This window comes from Drosophila erecta, unplaced genomic scaffold (genome assembly GCF_003286155.1).
Source record: "Drosophila erecta strain 14021-0224.00,06,07 unplaced genomic scaffold, DereRS2 tig00000021-arrow-pilon, whole genome shotgun sequence".
Classification (NCBI taxonomy): domain Eukaryota; kingdom Metazoa; phylum Arthropoda; class Insecta; order Diptera; family Drosophilidae; genus Drosophila; species Drosophila erecta.
This window is the reverse complement of record NW_020825198.1, coordinates 1,316,672-1,334,460: the sequence shown is the minus strand read 5'-3', so window position 1 is coordinate 1,334,460 and position 17,789 is coordinate 1,316,672. Positions and strand designations below refer to the sequence as shown.

The 17,789-nt window shown below is 48.0% G+C and overlaps 7 protein-coding genes across 8 annotated transcripts; 3 read left to right on the top strand and 4 right to left on the bottom strand.

The window, feature by feature from the left end:
* Positions 1–301: 301 nt before the first annotated feature.
* Positions 302–1,836, top strand: LOC6545584 (lipid droplet-associated hydrolase). 2 transcript variants are annotated; one of them, XM_026976378.1, is made up of 3 exons: positions 302–517; positions 620–839; positions 899–1,836. In XM_026976378.1, the coding sequence occupies exons 2-3, from the start codon at positions 647–649 to the stop codon at positions 1,627–1,629; spliced, it is 924 nt and encodes a 307-aa protein (XP_026832179.1). In that variant the 5' UTR covers positions 302–517; positions 620–646; the 3' UTR covers positions 1,630–1,836. The 2 variants fall into 2 exon arrangements, with proteins under 2 accessions (XP_026832179.1, XP_001971118.1); XM_001971082.3 differs by having other exon boundaries at positions 303–839.
* LOC6545583 (RNA polymerase-associated protein CTR9 homolog) lies at positions 1,737–6,062 on the bottom strand. The gene is made up of 6 exons (XM_001971081.3): positions 5,865–6,062; positions 5,704–5,802; positions 4,707–5,642; positions 3,812–4,648; positions 3,292–3,749; positions 1,737–2,930 (listed from the first exon to the last, which is right to left on the bottom strand). Exons 1-6 carry the CDS (start codon positions 5,904–5,906, stop codon positions 1,850–1,852), a joined length of 3,453 nt encoding a protein of 1,150 aa, XP_001971117.1. The 5' UTR covers positions 5,907–6,062; the 3' UTR covers positions 1,737–1,849.
* A 65-nt stretch (positions 6,063–6,127) lies between these two features.
* On the top strand, positions 6,128–8,658 carry LOC6545582 (5'-nucleotidase domain-containing protein 1). The gene has a single exon (XM_001971080.3). The coding sequence runs from the start codon at positions 6,467–6,469 to the stop codon at positions 8,069–8,071; it is 1,605 nt and encodes a 534-aa protein (XP_001971116.1). The 5' UTR covers positions 6,128–6,466; the 3' UTR covers positions 8,072–8,658.
* Positions 8,659–8,757: 99 nt separating this feature from the next.
* LOC6545581 (acetyl-CoA acetyltransferase) lies at positions 8,758–10,556 on the bottom strand. Its single transcript, XM_001971079.3, has 6 exons — positions 10,402–10,556; positions 10,186–10,307; positions 9,999–10,111; positions 9,508–9,937; positions 9,262–9,447; positions 8,758–9,204 (listed from the first exon to the last, which is right to left on the bottom strand). Exons 1-6 carry the CDS (start codon positions 10,442–10,444, stop codon positions 8,920–8,922), a joined length of 1,179 nt encoding a protein of 392 aa, XP_001971115.1. The 5' UTR covers positions 10,445–10,556; the 3' UTR covers positions 8,758–8,919.
* A 218-nt stretch (positions 10,557–10,774) lies between these two features.
* LOC6545580 (ras-related protein Rac1) lies at positions 10,775–12,581 on the top strand. The gene has a single exon (XM_001971078.3). The coding sequence runs from the start codon at positions 11,161–11,163 to the stop codon at positions 11,737–11,739; it is 579 nt and encodes a 192-aa protein (XP_001971114.1). The 5' UTR covers positions 10,775–11,160; the 3' UTR covers positions 11,740–12,581.
* Positions 12,582–13,403: 822 nt separating this feature from the next.
* Positions 13,404–14,825, bottom strand: LOC6545579 (calumenin). Its single transcript, XM_001971077.3, has 2 exons — positions 14,243–14,825; positions 13,404–14,110 (listed from the first exon to the last, which is right to left on the bottom strand). Exons 1-2 carry the CDS (start codon positions 14,715–14,717, stop codon positions 13,596–13,598), a joined length of 990 nt encoding a protein of 329 aa, XP_001971113.1. The 5' UTR covers positions 14,718–14,825; the 3' UTR covers positions 13,404–13,595.
* A 98-nt stretch (positions 14,826–14,923) lies between these two features.
* LOC6545578 (rab5 GDP/GTP exchange factor) lies at positions 14,924–17,531 on the bottom strand. Its single transcript, XM_001971076.3, has 4 exons — positions 17,228–17,531; positions 16,948–17,151; positions 16,582–16,894; positions 14,924–16,513 (listed from the first exon to the last, which is right to left on the bottom strand). Exons 1-4 carry the CDS (start codon positions 17,379–17,381, stop codon positions 15,094–15,096), a joined length of 2,091 nt encoding a protein of 696 aa, XP_001971112.1. The 5' UTR covers positions 17,382–17,531; the 3' UTR covers positions 14,924–15,093.
* Between the last annotated feature and the right edge of the window lie 258 nt (positions 17,532–17,789).

The window sequence follows — 17,789 nt, the reverse complement described above, 5'->3', positions numbered from 1 at the left end:
TTTTCTGAAAAATTTAAGTCTGCCATGCGAAATTCGTTTCCGAAAGAAAAGGTTCAATAAGCGTTCATACAAATAAGTTTTCGTTTTAGATTTTTGGTTATTATCAATTATGCAAGCTAATATACTTCATAGTATTTTAATGAGATAGATAAATAAAAATAAAACATTTATGAAAGCTTTTAGTAATGCAAAAGGACATTTGTGGATTGAGCATTGATATTTTGTGTCATAGTTTTTGCTGTTAACTTTACTTTGGTTTACTTTCAACAAAATTAACTAAGCTGAACAATCGTTATCACGGTAAATATCCGCCCATATAGAACATCTGATTTTGGCATATGTAGCTTGCCGCCCTGGTTTCTATATCAGCCGTTTTTAAGACGCTGAACTTCTGACCTTTGGTCAATCTTGCTTTGAAACAATTGGTCGAACCATAACACTCTTTATCAGAGCTATCAACCCTGGATAAACCGCGCCAATCCAAAAGATTTGAAACTCGTGAAAGGCTGCACCCCAGGTAATTGCACAAAGGAAAACCGGTTGCCACGGGGACTGGACAACTCATCGCGTGTGTGTAAAGAGTGGGATTAGCACAGGTGCTGATTGATTTTCACAACAGTTTGCCACGCCAACAGCAGCGGAAAATATGCAGGAGGCCTACGTCAACATCAACTCTATACCCACCCACATCTTCACTTGGGGCAGGTGGATTGAGGAGACTATAACCGAGAAGGAGATCGTCATCTGCATTACCGGCAATCCCGGTTTGCCAGGTTTTTACACAGAGTTTGCGGGCACTTTGCAAAAGGAGCTGGGCGACCTTCCAGTTTGGGTGATAGGTGAGTGCGCTGGCGTTCCCACATTGAGTCGGTAATAGCACCTTTTATATTCCCTCCAGGGCATGCTGGCCATGATGATCCACCTGAAGCCAGTATTCGGGAGGTTCCCCAACTCAGCGGCAACGAGGAGCTCTTCAATTTGGATGGACAAATCCGGCATAAAATCGCCTTCATCGAGAAGTACGTGCCGAGTGATGTCAAAATCCACTTGATTGGGCACTCCATCGGCGCGTGGATGATCCTGCAGCTGCTGGAAAACGAGCGGATACGGAGTCGCATTCAAAAGTGCTATATGCTGTTCCCCACCGTCGAGCGAATGATGGAATCGCCCAATGGCTGGGTGTTCACCAAGGTGGTCATGCCCCTGTACTCGGTGTTTGGCTACATCTTCTTCAGCTTCTTCAACTTTCTGCCCGTGTGGTTGCGCCTCATGCTGATACAGATCTACTTCTTGATCTTCTCCATTCCACGACAATTTCTGGGCACCGCCTTAAAGTACTCCAAGCCATCGGTAGCAGAGAAGGTGGTCTTCCTGGCCGACGACGAGATGGCCAGGGTTCGCGGCATTCAAAGGGAGATTGTAGAACAGAACCTGGACATCCTTAAGTTTTACTATGGCACCACCGATGGATGGGTACCAGTCTCCTATTACGAGCAGCTCAAAAAAGACTATCCCAAGGTGGACGCCCAGCTGGACACCAAGAAGATCGACCACGCTTTCGTCCTGCGACACTCGCAGACTATGGCGGCAACCGTAAGAGATATGATCCAGCAACATAGACGGGGTTGAGGTCGATTATTGTCCTAGCGCAGACAATCAACCGTGTCCAGTTCCTAATCCACCCATACTAACAAGCTTGGAATCCGGATTAGGGTTGAACAGCAATCCCATAGCAATTACTCCACTGCCTTTGTGTGGCAATTAGTTTGTTTTTATTAGTATCTTTTTGCAGCTCTCGAAGGAAACTCTAAATATAGTCAAAAGTGATTGAACACGCTTGAGTGGTGCGTTATTTTTCCGGAGACCCTGATCTACTGCGGGATTCGGACTTGGATCGGCTGCCAGAGCGAGAGCGGGATCTTGAACCCGACGGGGATCGCGATCTTGAGCGGGAGCCGGACTTTGAGCGCGATCTCGAATGGGATCCTGACTTGGAGCGAGACCTCGACCGAGATCCGGACTTGGAGCGAGATCTTGAACGGGAACTCGACTTGGAGCGAGCACGGGACCCAGATCTATCCGATTCCCCGCCAGACTCGATGCGATTCTTGGCGCGCTTGCGCTTGGTAGCTCCATCACTGTCACTCCCAGATCCAGAGCCACTTCTGCTCCTGCTGCGCTTGCGACTGGCCTCGCGATCACTGCCGCTTCCAGATCCACTGCCACTTCGGCTACCACTGCGATTGCGACTCCTGCTTCTGCTTCTGCTCTTGCTGCGCTTGCCGTCAGACTCGGATTCGCTGGTGGAGATCGTCTCCTTGGACAGCACCTTAAGGCGCTGTTTAGCAGAAAGTTTCTCCTTGGATTCCTTAACCGGCTTTGGCTTCTTGCCCTTCTTCTTTCCGGACTTGCCACTGCCCCTCGGCTCCTCCTCGCTGTCGCTCTCGTATTTTTCCGTCTTGCGCTTGCGACCGCTGCCCTTTTTGCGTTCCGCCTTGCTCTTCTTCTTCGAGGGACGTTCTCCCTCACGACGAGGTCCATCGTTATCGCTGTCGGTGCCGGAGATGTAGTCATCCTTACGAGCTCGCCCGCCTCCCTTTTTGCGATCTTTTTCAGGCGCAGAGTCGGCAATGATGAGCATGTTTTTGGTCTTCTCCACGTACTCTTGCCGCTTGGCTAACAACTGGTCCCTGGAGGTCTTGGCCTCCTCCTCCCGCCGCTTGCGCTGCTCCGCCACCTTAACTTTGAAGGCCTCGCGCTCCTCCTCCTGCTTTCGGCGCAACGAGCGCTCCTCCTCGTCAATGCGACGCGCACGGCCCACATGGTACTGGGCCTGGGAGAGCAGATCCTGGCAGGTGTTTGCCTCAATGCCAGCCACCTCAATGTTGAAGCGATTCTTATCCCCATGCACCGACAAGTATTGGAAGTATCTATGAGAGATTGAAGAGGGTATTTGAATGAGATATTTGAATGACAGCAAATCTTGGTTTATGTTTAACTTATGAGACATAAAACATATTTATGGAAATCGATATTTAATATGAGTAAGGAAATTATAAGGTAATCTAATCCAATGTTCGGTTTAGCAGTTCATGATGATTACTTTGCATTCATTTCTGATCTGATAAGCTATAATACCATTAAGGTTGACTCATTGTTGCTGGACTTCAGAATGCCAGTAATTAAATTCACGTTATCTGATGGTTGGTACTCTAATAGCCACTTTAAAAGATTTGTTGGGGAGCAAGGTCCTTAGCTGTGTTATCTTAAGACATTTTTGTTGCCACTTACTTTTGAGCCAGCTCCAGTTCGTGGACAGCCTGCAGCACAATTTCCAGAGTAGACTTCTCATCCTTGAGTATGGCCATGGCCAAACGTGAGAGGACCACTGCTATATTGAAGAGTAAGACTGTGTCCTGGGGCGCAACTCGTCGAGCCTTAAGGAGCACTGCCTTGGCCTCGACCAGCTTATTGGCTCGAAGATATGCTCTTGCCAGATATTGCATCACCTCGACGTTGTTGTGCTTGTAGAACTTCTTCATGCAGTTTTCATACATCTGGATGGCACTGATGTATTGCTTCTGTTCGACATAAACGTGCGCAATATTCAGCCACACATCGCAAAAGTCAGCGGTGGCTTCACGCACCTGCGCGAAGATATCACGCGCTTCGATCACACATCCTTTATGAGCTAGCACGGCACCAATCCCATTGGTGGCCCAAATATTTCGGGGATCATTGCGAAGAACCTGGCAAGCAAATGCGTTTCTTTTTAAATATGATACAATTTATCTATTTCAATCAGTCCCACCTGTTTGAATATGGCCAAAGCCTTCTCCTGGTGCTTCCTCTCCTTCTCCTTATCTCTGCTCGGCTGATGCAGTGTTTGCAATGAAAAGTTGCCTAGAGCAATCAGTGAGTAGGCATCCGTAGAAGTAGCCGGATTCTTGAGGATCGTTTCGAAGTTCTTCTGTCCCAAAGCGAACTGCATTTTGGCCAGATGAAGGTTTCCCAGCAGAGATCTCGCATCTGGATTGTCGTTGTTGATGTTCAGCGCGTCCTTGAAGAAATCGGAAGCCACGAAAATCAGACCCTTGTCCCTTGCCATGCAACCCAGTCGCAAGTAGCAGTCAATGTAGTTGGGATGCTCCTTGAGGATCTCCTTGTACAGCTTGTCGGCCACATCGTAGCTACTCATTGCCTCGTTAAGACGGGCAAGATTGTACTTCATGGTGACCTGAATGGACTCATAGTATTTTACATCCTTGTCCATCTCAGAGGTCGCATGCTTCAGGGCCGACTCCAGGGTGTCCTTTGCCATCTTCAAGTTGCCTAGGCGGTAGTGCAGTGAAGCCACGTTGTTTTGAATCTCAGCGGGTATCTCGTACTTGGCTTTGTCCCGAAGAATACTAGAAGCGGTGCCGTAGGCATTGAGCGAGGCCTGCAGGTCGTTCTGCTCCAGGATTTGAGCCAGTTCTATCCAGGCTTCAATGTCCTCGGGAAATTGTTCGGTGACCTTCTTGAGGTGAGTTTTTGCCATGTCCCGCTTGGTTTGCGAATTGGAGTGCGCGTACAGAGATCCAAGAATCTTCATGGTCTCGTAGTTGCCTGGCTGGATTTTCAGCACCTTCTCGAAACACTGAGCGGCCTGGAAGTGTTCACAAAGTTGGTAATTAAAGGTTCGATAAAAGGTTTGTCCAACTCACATTTTCCGTATCTCCTCGATATATATACATCTGTCCCAGTCCGTAATGGGGCAACACGAAGTTAGCTGGCGCAATCTGAGTGGATTGGTAATAGTACTGAAAGGCCTGATCGTAGTCGCTCTGGGCATGGAAGCTTCTGGCCAGCTGGTAACAGCTCTCGGCTCTCATCGCCTCGTTTTCAGTGTTATGGAAGGCATGCAGCGCCAGGTGGTGAACTTTCTGATAGTCCTTCTTGAAGAAGAAGTGATTGGCCAGGTGATTAAGCACCATTGGGTTGGCATTGTCGATGGTGTATGCCTTGGAGAGCATCTGGACACCCAGCTTATTGGACTCGGGCTCGAGCTGATTTAGCTTGAGAACGGCTAGACCAATCAAAGCGCCCACACACTGCTGATCCAGCTGGAGCGCTCGTTCAAAGGCTAGTTTGGCCTTCTCTGGATTGCCCATCTTCAGGAAGCAGTGGGCCATGCCGATTCTCACGTTTGCCGGACAGTTTGGATTTGTACGCAAGGCCTTCTTGTAGAAGGCCATAGCTCCGCGGTAATCCTTGCGATTGAACGCGATGCAGGCCTTTCCCAGCAGCGAGGGAATATTCGACGGGGACTGGTTGAGCACAAAGTTGAACTGGGCGTCCGCCTGGTCCATTTTGTCGCCCTCCAGCAGACAGAAGTAGGCCCTGCCCAGCAGATGGCTCTGGTCGTACATGATAATCTTGTCGGCACTGGTGTACAAGTTGGTGGCCTTCATAAAGAGTTCTCGTTTCTTGTCCTTGGATTTCTCCCGATACGCCTCCTGGACATAGTGGGCAGCGAGCATGTCCAGGGCGCGCATGAGGTCCTTGTCCGAGTCGCGATACTCCTTGGTGGCGTCATCGCTGCGCGACTCCTCCAGCAGCAGGACAAAGTCCTCCGTCTTCTTTTGCTTGTAGTAGGCCAGCTGGAAAAGACGTAGCCATGTGGAACACGCTAAATGCCTTCTATGCAGTCTTTCAACTTACCGCCACATTGACCCAAACGTGCAGAGGCGCCCGCTCCTGCTTAAGAATGCTCAACACCTCTGGACAGTCGGGCAGTTGATCTGGGTCCACCTCGATCACCTACATTGGGTAAATAGGTGGATTATTCACTTGCAACTTAAATCTCTCAGATCAATGCTCACCTCATCGGTGTCCTGCAAAGGGATCTCTATGCAGTTGGACATGGTTTCGGAGGCCTTGCGCCAACAAACAAAGCGGTGGAAAACGGTTTACTGGCCCGAAAACTTTTTAAAATGTGCGGAAATTGGCAAAATGTGCAAAAATAAACTATATTTTTTCCATTCCGGTACGCTTGATAGGGACGGCACAAGAGTCGATTGCGCCAACGATAATTCAGCTGCTATCGATTTCCGATAACGATTATTTGTCATTGCCAGTGATGACATCTCAGCTTCAAATGTTGAGAACTATGTGTTGATGTGTTAAATCCATTGCATAAAATACAATAATATTATATATATCGGATCATAAGCAACTTAAGATAGCAACACAGTGAATATTCCACTTGCTCTTGGTTAAAGTCAGTTAAATCTAGCTATTATTGGCTAGCAAGTGACTCAGTACTACTCAACTCCAAAGGGTTTGCAGCTCTGCCAGTTGTAGACATACATTTACAGATGAAAAATGAATTTGTCAGAACCACCTGAAAGATAGTGAATTTCGGATTAATTTTAAATTTAGATCACACTTCGGACAAGTAAGATGTGTTAGTCGATAAGATAAGATGCTGGCCTTGGGCAGAACCGTCACCGTGGGCGCCTTTTCCGCCCCCGTCCTCTCCATTCGCCTGGCCACCTCAACGAAAACGAAAACAAAAACAAACGTACACAAACAGCCCCAAACAGATGTTCGCTTCCTGTTACGCAATTTCGGCAAATTGGCGCAAAATTCAATAACGCCGTCCAGTACACCGCCGGCGGCAGTGGGAAGAGCAACACGTGAAGTGACGGATCAGCAGCAGATAATCAGGCGCTTCCACAACTCTGCAGGCGGAAACTCTAGGTATTCGGCCAGCACCATCATGACATCCTACCACAAGGAGCTGCTCCTCACGGACTACGACATAATGGGCTTCGATCTGGATAGCACCCTTTTGCGCTACAATCTCCACGAGATGTCTGCGCTGATCTATCAGGTCCTGAAGCAGTTTCTCGTAGAGCAGAAGGGCTACGACAGGGATCTACTCTCTCAATCGCTCAACTTAGACTTCCTGCAGAAGGGGCTGTTCCTGGACGGACCGCGTGGCAATGTTCTGAAGCTAAGCAGCGAGGCCCAGATCCTGCGAGCCACCCACGGCACGCGTCTACTGAGCGACGCAGAAGTTCAAGCCATCTACGGTCGAGATCGAAGGTGGGAAATCACCACTGCCTTTTACAGGGATCCCCTGTCCACTTGGAATGGCGCCGCCTCGACGCAAATGCGCTCGCTCTTGGATTATTTTGATATGCCCAGTGCTTTGGTCTTTGCCCAGGCAGTGGATCAGGTTGATAGGGAAAAGAAGCCATCGGCAGGAGAGGAGTATCAGGTGTGGCAAGATGTGCAGGCGGGCCTGATGAACATCTATAGTCGGGATCACTTCACCAACGACAAGAGTCTCTATTTTAAAAGCATGCGAGCGGAACCGGAAAGATTTGTGCTCCCAACAAACCCTAGCGTGATGAACTGGCTTGGGGAACTGCGAAAATCCGGCAAGAAGCTCTTTTTGCTCACTGGCTCCAACGTGGACTTTGCCAATTTGACAGCCACGCAGGCGCTGGGCCAGGACTGGCGCAAATACTTTGATTTCGTGGTGACCTACGCCAAGAAACCGGGTTTCTTCACCATGCAGCGTCCTTTCATGCACGTGGATGTGGGGAAACTGGCGGAACTGCCGCAAGAGGCTAAGGACATACAGGCGGGCGAGATCTACTCCCAGGGCAACTGGCACCAGCTACACGCCGCCATGGCTGGAATGCTCCGGAAGGAGCCGTCTCAGGCTAAAGCACTGTACTTCGGCGATAACATAATCCAGGATGTTTATACACCGGTCAAACACCGCGACTTTGATGCCGTGGCCATAGCCGAGGAGCTGCTTCTGGAGGATGGTAAGTATCCGTATGCTGCCGAGTTGGACTCCCAGCTGTGGGGCCCGTACTTCGCTCTGGACTGCACACCCACTCTGTGGTCCAGCTTCATTAGCAGCTATGCCCAGTTGTGCGTGCCCTCGGTGGAGCAAGTGGCGCAGACTGCACCAGATAAGCGAATCATTTGCCATAATCCGTATGGCTTCAGTCCGCGGCTGCCCAAGGAGCTGGAGACTGTGCAGCTGAAGAGCTCCTGGCGTGGATAGGCGCTCTGCTATCATTTTCTCCCTGGAGTCAATAAACGACCTGCGGACACGAGGCGCGATAACGCTTCTATCAGTTGAAGCGTCTTACAAAATCATACGTACAAACCATTATATTTGATAAAAGCAATAAAAACCGCGAGACTCTGAATTATTCAATTTAGCCTTACAGTGTACTCCATAGCAATACGATTTTCCACACTTAGGCTTAGAACTATTTTAATTTCCTTTTACAAATTTTCATGTCAATAGCTAATTCTTTCGTAATATGTACACTGTAATATATTTTATTACATTTGTGACATTCGTGGTCTTGGACAATGTCCAATAAAAGTATTGGCACAATAAACAACTAACTTCCACTGCTAAAAATTTAAGAAGCTATTTAACATAAACGTTAGCTCAATTTAATGTATAAGCTTACATTTAAAAGCATAAGTTACTAATTTTGTAAGCCTACGTGTTTTATAATGATGCGATGCATGTATCTTTATGCCTCATTTGAAAAATCTGAGAATTCACGATGTACAGATAATTGCATGTGTAGGAACAGAAACTAAAACAAATAAAGCGGTTGTGCATCATCATAACAAATACTGTTTTATAAACAATTTTCAGCTGACGTAATTCGAAGCAATTTTACAATTCAATTGCTTAAAAGCAATGCACCTCCATAAAAGACGCTGAAATGCAAGTCGTATGAAATGAACTTTAATTGAGTAGACTTATGTGGCATGTGTTGCGCATTTAAGTACGTGTGCATACTGTGGACGATAGAAAAATAAACTTTACGCTTAAGTGGGAAACAGCGAAAGGCAATAAATAGAGGCTTGAATGACAATGAATTGAGGCTAGTTGATGCGCTCCACGGCCAGGGCGATTCCCATGCCGCCACCGATGCAGAGCGATGCAATTCCCCGACTTCCACCCGTGCGCTCCAGCGCATAGAGCAAAGTGACTAGGACACGGGCACCTGAAGCTCCAATCGGATGGCCCAGGGCAATGGCACCGCCATTGACATTTACTTTTTGAGCATCCAGCTGCAGGTCCTGCAGGACAGCCAGTGATTGGGCGGCGAAGGCTTCGTTTAGCTCGTAGAGATCCACTTCCTCGCGCTTCCAGTTAATCTTTTTAAGCTGAAAAGTTATAATACTTAGAAAGAATGTATACAACAGGAAAGTTTGTGTAACTACCAATGCTTCGACAGCGGTGACTGGTCCCAGTCCCATCACCTTTGGCTCAATGCCACTCTGCGTCCAGCCCACAATCTTAGCCAGTGGCTTAAGGCCCTTCTTGACCACCTCCTCGCCAGACATCAGCAGCACTGCAGCAGCGGAGTCGTTGACACCAGAGGCATTACCAGCGGTTATAGAGCCGCCCTAAAAAAGCACGAGAAAGTGGGTTAACGCTCGCTGTTTTTATATTGTTCCTAGACCTACCTCTTTGAAGGCTGCCCTGAGCTTCTGTATACCCTCGACGGTGCTGCCCGCCTTGATGTACTCATCTTTGCTGAATGTGATCGTTCCCTTGCGATCCTTGATCTCCACGGGCACAATCTCCTTGTCGAAGTAGCCCTTATTTTGGGCCTCCTCGGCTCGATTTTGTGACAGCACGGCATAAGCATCCTGGGCTTCGCGACTGATTTGGTATTTATCGGCCAGATTTTCGGCGGTGATGCCCATGTGTATGTTCTCCATGGCATCGGTCAGGCCGTCGTGGATCAACGTGTCCACCATCGTGCTCGAACCCATTTTGACGCCCTGCCGCAGATGCATGACGTGTGGAGCCAGGGACATGCTCTCCTGACCTCCTGCCACCACAATCTGTGCATCTCCCGAGCGGATGGCCTGGTAGCCCAGCGCCACAGTTCTGGAGGGGAAGAAACCGGCATAAGTGTAAGCAATTGTATGGAAATCTCTGGCAAACCCACTTTAAACCGGAACCACACAGCATATTGATGCCGTAGGCAGGTACCTGAATGGGCAGACCAGCCTTGAGTGAAGCCTGCCGTGCGGGATTCTGACCCTGACCGGCACTTAGTGCCTAACAAAGATATTTACATAACAAATAGATGGGTAAGATTGGAAAAGAAACAGTAATGACATGTGCGATCCCACCTGGCCCAAGATGACTTCGTTCACTTCCTGGCCCTGCACATTCGCCCGCCGGAGCACCTCCTGGATCACCACGCTGCCCAGATCGGAGGCCTTCAGTTTAGAAAGCGTTCCATTGAAGCTACCTGTTGATTTTTCAGATTGGACAAACAGCAAGAGAAAGTTGCCAATTAGAATGTGGTTTTCATGTATGATTCATCTGATTTTTCCTAGTTTTACCAATGGGAGTGCGGGCGGCGGACACGATGAACACGTCAGACATTCTGGATGGGCAAGGAACAGGTGTTTTCGACTTGACTATTGAACAGCAAATAATTTCTAATTTTCGAAATTATGTTATTGGCTGCCAGGAGTGTGACCAGGTGGTGTCAGAGCCCCAAAGCTGCACTTTTGGGGCCCAGCCCCACTAAAAATACCTGGTTCGCACTGAAAACCACAGGTATAAACCGCTGCACAACTGAATCATATATTTTTTATTCGGATTCGATTAAAAGTAAATGCAAAATTGAGAAAGCTTTTTACATTTTTTACAACTATTTACATTTATTTAATTTAAGAACTTAGGGTGACCATTTTACAGAAGTTTATATTCGATTCTAGTATTTTACATCTCGTCGGACGGTATATTTGAACAGTCTAGCCGCGGTCACACTGCAGTACACAGAAAAGTTACCTTTTTTGTTGAGAAAATTAGGGAATTTAACGCACAAAAAGCGAACTAAAGTGGCCCAGAACGTAAGGCGCGATCATCAGTCGCCCCGAGGACCCCAAGGCACTGGAAAAGGAGTCGCGGTTTCAGAGATAACCACGGAAAAGGACCCACGCAAGCAACAGTCCTCCGCCGCCGCCCCAAAAAGAACCAAAAACGACTGAAGAAGAAGCACCCCCGCAATCTGCAATCTGCAATCTGTGATCTCTAGAACACAACGCACTCCACTCCAGAAAGTCTAGGAAGCCAACGCGGAAGCCAATAGCACCATGCAGGCGATCAAGTGCGTCGTCGTGGGCGACGGAGCCGTGGGAAAGACCTGCCTGCTGATCAGCTACACGACCAATGCCTTTCCCGGCGAGTATATACCCACCGTGTTCGACAACTACTCGGCCAACGTGATGGTGGACGCCAAGCCCATCAACTTGGGCTTGTGGGATACGGCCGGGCAGGAGGACTACGATCGACTTAGGCCACTGTCCTATCCCCAGACCGATGTCTTCCTCATCTGCTTCTCGCTGGTGAATCCGGCCTCATTTGAGAACGTGAGGGCCAAGTGGTATCCGGAGGTGCGCCACCACTGCCCCAGCACGCCCATCATCCTGGTGGGCACTAAGCTGGATTTGCGCGACGACAAGAACACAATCGAAAAGCTGAGGGACAAGAAGCTGGCACCCATCACCTATCCGCAGGGCTTGGCCATGGCCAAGGAGATCGGTGCGGTCAAGTATCTGGAGTGCTCGGCCCTGACGCAGAAAGGTCTGAAAACCGTCTTCGACGAGGCCATCCGATCGGTTTTGTGCCCCGTGCTGCAGCCCAAGTCCAAGCGCAAGTGCGCCCTGCTCTAAAAGAGTTAGACAGTTGGAGTTCCCCCGTTGGACTCTGTTTAAACGTAATATTATTAACTATAAAACCATTATGTAACCTAAGCGTGGCCAGGCTAAATGGCTGATCCGTAGTTTCTTTGTTACAATTTTGCCACTAATTTCCGCTGCTACGGGGGGATTCCCCCAAACCAAACCAAACTCTTGCTTTTGTTTCGTTTCCGAGTTCGTTTCGAGTGTTCTGTAATTCATAATCCAATTCTGTTTACCTGTGCATTAATTTCAACTAAAAGTTAAAAGCGAGATGTTTCTAGATGAAATGGAGAACTGTAAACTCTAACTGTATTTTGTATTATTTAATAACTTTTGTAATTAAAATTAATGTTGTAAAACTGAGGTAAAACCAAAAACAAACGAAAAACCTAAAAAAAAAGTGAGACAAGGACGAGAATAGCCGCATAAAGAGCAAAAAGCATAGATGTCGCCTGTTGATCGAAGGTCCTTCCAGAAGGGATCAGGATATGGAGTCAGTAAAGTAAACGTTCCATTGCAATTACACTTACATTATTACATACTTGTATTTAGATGTTGTTGGATATCGAAGCGTCGGCGCTGGCGAGTAACAACTTTTTAAACTTTTGCTAGATCCAGGAACTATCAATATATATATACATGTATGTATAAGATGAAAAGTCCTTCGTATACTATGTACTGAATTAAAGGCATCAAACTGAGCAACTTTGAATACTTTGTATTTTAGAACAACAGATATTCAAGAAACACAGCAACAAAACCATGAACGAAGCCAAGATAATTATATAAATGTGTCTATTTCAATGGAAATCAATAAAGCATAATAAAAGGAGTTTGGTTTATTTATGGCGATACTAGCAACCTTTCAAGTAAAGATACATTTACTTGAATTTATGCAAAAGAATCTGCGTATGTTGTGGAACTATGAATGGGAAAGAGCGTGAAACTAGTTTGGGCTAAGTCGATTTCTGAGCTGGTTCTCTTCTCCAAGATCTGAGCAGCACATAAGCAATCGTACCCACATAGCCCACGCATTCATATATTCTTGAGCTGATTGTTTATCAAACTTCATTTCTCAATGGCTGATATCAGCCTCGAGTGCTCACTGTACCCAAAACGGAAACAAACTTATCAACGCCGAAAACGAATTATTTGCTTATCTCGGCGAAAGTCGAGAACCGAAAATAATCTAAATCAGCTTGAAACAAAATAACCGATTCTCAGAGCTCCCCGTTCTACACCGAGATAAATTTACATATACAAAAGTTTTTGTAGAATTAATAAAAGCATTTTATTGAACATAGTGCAACTAAATTCTAAAATGATCTTGTTTAAATATTGAGGCACATTAAAATGTAGTATTCAGCCAGAGTATGTAGGGAACGTAGGCAATCCAGATAGCTATTCCCAGTGTTTTCCGGTGCACTCCCTCTCTTTGGAATGTTCTCGCAGCTGGAAATAAATCGAGCTACAGCGAAAACCATTTATGTTTATACATATGTTACACAGGCAAATGCGGCGTATCTGTGACTCGGGGCAAAGAGGAGGGGTCAAGTGACCGCATGTGTGTGCGGATGGGGTTTCGTTCGGTGACGTGGCCATTGATGCTCCAAGAGCTGACGTGGACGCCTTTCAATTAAACAAATCACCTCAAATCAATTAGTCGTGGTGCCATACAAATGGGAGCCCCTTCATTCGAGTCGGTTTATAAAGCACTTTCAATGGTCTTAAGATCTAGACAAGGTTTACAAGTTATTTGGCATGCGAAATAGGAGATTCATAGGATCAATCATAATCTCAGGGAAGTTGGATGCTGGATGCTATCTAGTCAGTTCGATCTAGACATTCTAGAACTCATCGTGGCGGGCCAAGGCCTCTCCGAAATCAGTGGCCTGGGAGCCCACGAAAACGTCGTACTTGTCCAGTACTTCCTCCTTTGTTAACTTATCATCGTGGTCCGCATCGGCCTCGAACAGCAGGTGCTTGGCCTCGGCCTCCGAGTGATCGAAGTCGTGGGGCGCAATCCACTGCTTCACCTCCTCCTCGTTCAAATAGCCGTCTTTGTCCAGGTCGCGGTGCACAGAGAACGCCTCCCTTTCGTTGGCCACCCACTCGGGCTCCTCCTCTTCTTCGTCCGTCGACCGGTACATGTCTCCAATGTACTCGTCCACCGAGATCTTGCCATCGTGGTCTTTGTCCAAATCGGTAATGGTCTCGAGCAGCACCACACCCTTCATGGTGGGATGGTCCTCGGGGTGCAGGAAGGCGGTGAACTCCTCCCTGGTGAGATTGTCATCCAAATCCTGGTCAGCCACCGACCAGCGGTACCGATCGCGTTTCAGCAGGCTCTTGTAGCTGACTCCTGTTCGGAAATAAGGTCGATAATAGATATGATTATTTTTAGAAAACATATCGGGTGTTACCGCCCATCTAAACAAATTATTTCTCTATCTTATAAAGGGTGAAATCCTCGTAGAGGATTTTAGCTACACACCATTTTCCTCCTGTTCCTTCTCGTCCGGGCTCAGATCATCCATGAAGCCGTAGACAGTCTGCATGTAGGAGTCCCAGCTGATGGTCTTATTGTTATCCGGATTGTGCTGCTTCCACAAGCGACCCACGTCCTCCTCGATGTAGCGCCTCTGGGTGTAGGCGATCCAGTTCTTCAGCTCCGCCAAAGTGACAAAGCCGTCCTTGTCCTCGTCAATTCGGTCCACAATGAGGCCCAATCTCCGCCTGCTCTCCTCGGGCGTTAGATTGTCAAACTTCTTCGACTCGTCCGGGCCCAAGAAGGCTTCGTGGTCAAACTGGGCATTGTGCTCGCCTGCATCGAAGTGCTTGGCGTGCAGGGAGTCGTGCTCCAGCGGATTGTAGGGCACCTCTTCCGGAATGCTGGAGGCACTTGCTCCACTTATCGCCGCCGTCAGCGCAACAACAAGTAGCAGCATCTGAGTTCCGGTTCTAGCCATTTCTCGCTGAGGCTCGCGTCCGTTCGGTTCGGCAGGCAAACTGAGAATAAATCATGGGAGATTGAGATATTCCGAAAGCAACAAACTCTCTGGTGCCTTTGCTAGTGCTGCCGGATCGGCGGTTAAGTGATGCCAAGTTGGCGGGACTTTTGAAAACCATACTTGCTCAGGGAAGTACATTTTATTGTTAATAGTAAATACACGGGTTTTATATGTGTTTGATTTATTAAACGTCCTTTCCGTAAAGCTAGTTAAATATGGTACAAATAAATATGTGCAGACATTTGAATTGAAGCGTTGGGCTAACTACAATATTTCACTTATATCTATTTACAAGCGCGTAGCTGCAGGATTCAGGATCTCAGTGCACAGGTTATTATTTGGGCGCGTCCGCGCCGTCCTGTCCTAGAGAACTAAATTCCCCCGTGTTGCAGGAGATGCTGGGAATATCGAAATTCGAGAAGCCCCGGTAGTTGGACACCTCGGGCTTCAGAGGGGATGGAAGCAGGACAGCTGTGCCCGGCACTTCGCTATCTATAAGGCTATCCGTGGTACTATCCAGCAGGCTGGACTCCGGCAAAGGCGGCGGAGGCTGGACAACTGAGCCCTTCTGCGCCAGGGGGTCGAATTCGTCGAGATTCAGCTTTGACTCCTCCGCTGTGCTGTTTTCGCCACTCTGATCCGACAAGTCAAAGTCGTAGTTTATATTGGTCAGGCCACCTTGAAACTCGGAGCCTAGCATCAGCACGTCTGCGTTTGCCTCGGACACAGGCTCCTCCAAAAGGGAGACGGCATCAAACGCGGTGTAATTAAAGATTGGAGAGGCGAAGAGGTTGTCGGCTGGCTGAACATTCTGCTGAAGTGGCGACAGACGACCCATCGAACTCATACTAGTGTCCTTAAGTGATAATCCAGAGTTTTCAGAAGTCGCTGAGGGCTTTGCCAAACCACCAACTGCTGTCAGCGACTGGGAGGTCAATGCTCCACCGTGCAGCATATTTGCTTGATAATGACCAGCCTCGCTTTCGGTGAGGAGGTGAGCTCTGGCTTGCCCAATCAAAAAAGCGGGTGTTTTGATGGGCAGCAGATTGAGTGGGGCCTTGGCAATCACGGTGTCCACTCGTTCTGTCACTTCTCTTTGGAAATCGATTAGCTCTTTTTCAAATGAAGTAATTCCGGAGCTAATCAGGGCGTTTCTTTTCTGCAGCATCTCCATTCGCTTCATGTTCTCGGATATCAAGTGGAGGCTCTCGCAGGCCAATAGGGCACTTTCCCAGGGCGTACTGTAGGGCTGCTGTCCAGACATCAGAGCCTCGAACTCCTCGCTGCTGATGCCAAGACTCTCGCCGTTTAGATTCTCTATAAAGGCAATGGCCGAGCACAGATTGGTAAAGTAGTAGCCACTCTCGCCGCTCATCACCCGCGAAGCGTTTGTGAAGCGCGTAACGAAGTTGATGTTGCTGTGCAGTCGCACAGGATTGGCCTTGAGCACGACGAATATTAGGGCGGGTAGGAAGTCATCCGCACTGGCTGGTCCCCCTGTTGCCCGTTTCAGGAGCTCAAATATGTGCCTGCAGCAGCGCCAAGTACACTGCAGCTTCTCCTGCGGCGAATAGTACGAGTCTATGCCCACCAACTCGGATATAGCATTGTAAACCAGATCCCTGGCCTCCGAGTTAACCTCATCGATGCTGCAGTCCAGATGCTTGGCCGTAATCCAGCTCAGCTGGCGTATGCGCTTCTGCACCTTCACGTCACTGTCCTCATCCGTAGTGAAATAGGGACTGAAGAGAAATCTGCAAACAAGAAGTTCCCCAGACTAGAAACAAATACTTCACTGATATCTGCGCTCCGCATGACTCACTTGTGGTTCTGCGTCATCACCACCTTCTCAAAGAAGTCAATGGCACTATCGCGATCCTCGTTGGTGGCTATCTCGAAGCTGGGATCGTTGTGCACTATGTCTGAGACCTTGGTGTAGGCATTTTGAACTAAGTCCGATAGTTCGTTGATGTTTTTGCCGCCATTTCCGTTCATATACTTGCGGATGTCGCTGTCCAAACGCTGGATTTCAAGCTTGAGTTTTCGCTTGCCATCGTCGGGAATGCGAAGTTGCCGCAATTGCAGTAGGAACTGGCCATCCGTGGGATCGGGCACATGACCACGCTGTTGGGTAACTTAAGATTATGTGAGTATAAGCTTTTCAAGGCAGTGGTGCTATGTAAATTACTTTTTTGGGCTCCAGCCTGCAGAGTTTTTTGCAGCACAGCGGTAAACTTTTTCTTTTGGAGGGTTCCCAAGTGGTCCTGCTCCTTGTCCAATGACTTTCTGACCTGCTGCTCCACTTTTCCGTGCAGATGAGCATGCTGTGGCGATCGGCGATCCAAGGTGGCGACCGAGGAAGAGGATCCTGGACCCGTTTCGCCTGCCTTCTCTGTGAAGTACCACTTCATGACTAAACGCTCTACAGCGGATAGGGAGTTATTCGCATTCGGAATTGGGGGACTTACGCTTCAACTTCCGCTGCTTATCATTAAACTTTTCTCGGAAGCACATCGAGCACAGCCCTTCGTTCTGGGGGGTTCCGTAAAACCCGCATCCTGAACGGCACTTGAGGTCCTGCTGGCCCAGCCGCAAGGACGGAGGTCGCGCCGCCCTTGACATCTCGGAGGTGTGGCTATGGAATTACAGCTCCTTATCTGTGGGAGTCCCTTTGTTGTGTATTGTTTTTGTGGCTAAATTGTGGAGATAAATAATTCTACTGCTGCCAGCGCTGCCAGATGGTCTTTCCTTTAGTGGTGGCAAATTGCTCAGTAAGTTAGGGATGAGCTAGTTCGCCGGCCTTAGCACCCGCCCATCGAATGGAACCAGTTCACTTCGTACAATGGGGATTTCCCTTGTTTGATAAGGGGAATTTATTATAAAATTGTGATAAGAAACATTTGTATCTTTCGTGGGCAAACCTCAAATGTACCAATTATTTCTAAATGAACAATGACATTATTGGAGCAATGTTTGCTTGTTTGCTCAAAATAAAGTATTCACTCTATATAAGAAAAAACACAAATTACC

Coding starts and splice junctions, on each gene's coding strand:
- LOC6545582 (XM_001971080.3), top strand. CDS start 6,467: ATGCTGGCCTTGGGCAGAACCGTCACCGTGGGCGCCTTTTCCGCCCCC.
- LOC6545579 (XM_001971077.3), bottom strand. CDS start 14,717: ATGGCTAGAACCGGAACTCAGATGCTGCTACTTGTTGTTGCGCTGACG. Junction 14,111..14,242: donor GAAGGAACAGGAGGAAAATG/GTGTGTAGCTAA, acceptor ATTTCCGAACAG/GAGTCAGCTACAAGAGCCTG.
- LOC6545583 (XM_001971081.3), bottom strand. CDS start 5,906: ATGTCCAACTGCATAGAGATCCCTTTGCAGGACACCGATGAG. Junction 4,649..4,706: donor ATCGAGGAGATACGGAAAAT/GTGAGTTGGACA, acceptor GAACACTTCCAG/GCCGCTCAGTGTTTCGAGAA. Junction 3,750..3,811: donor CTTTGGCCATATTCAAACAG/GTGGGACTGATT, acceptor TTTGCTTGCCAG/GTTCTTCGCAATGATCCCCG.
- LOC6545581 (XM_001971079.3), bottom strand. CDS start 10,444: ATGTCTGACGTGTTCATCGTGTCCGCCGCCCGCACTCCCATTG. Junction 10,112..10,185: donor ACGAAGTCATCTTGGGCCAG/GTGGGATCGCAC, acceptor TATCTTTGTTAG/GCACTAAGTGCCGGTCAGGG. Junction 9,938..9,998: donor CTGTGTGGTTCCGGTTTAAA/GTGGGTTTGCCA, acceptor CTTCCCCTCCAG/AACTGTGGCGCTGGGCTACC.
- LOC6545580 (XM_001971078.3), top strand. CDS start 11,161: ATGCAGGCGATCAAGTGCGTCGTCGTGGGCGACGGAGCCGTGGGAAAG.
- LOC6545584 (XM_026976378.1), top strand. CDS start 647: ATGCAGGAGGCCTACGTCAACATCAACTCTATACCCACCCACATCTTC. Junction 840..898: donor CCTTCCAGTTTGGGTGATAG/GTGAGTGCGCTG, acceptor TATTCCCTCCAG/GGCATGCTGGCCATGATGAT.
- LOC6545578 (XM_001971076.3), bottom strand. CDS start 17,381: ATGTCAAGGGCGGCGCGACCTCCGTCCTTGCGGCTGGGCCAGCAGGAC. Junction 16,895..16,947: donor GCAGGCTGGAGCCCAAAAAA/GTAATTTACATA, acceptor CATAATCTTAAG/TTACCCAACAGCGTGGTCAT. Junction 16,514..16,581: donor GTGATGACGCAGAACCACAA/GTGAGTCATGCG, acceptor TCTTGTTTGCAG/ATTTCTCTTCAGTCCCTATT.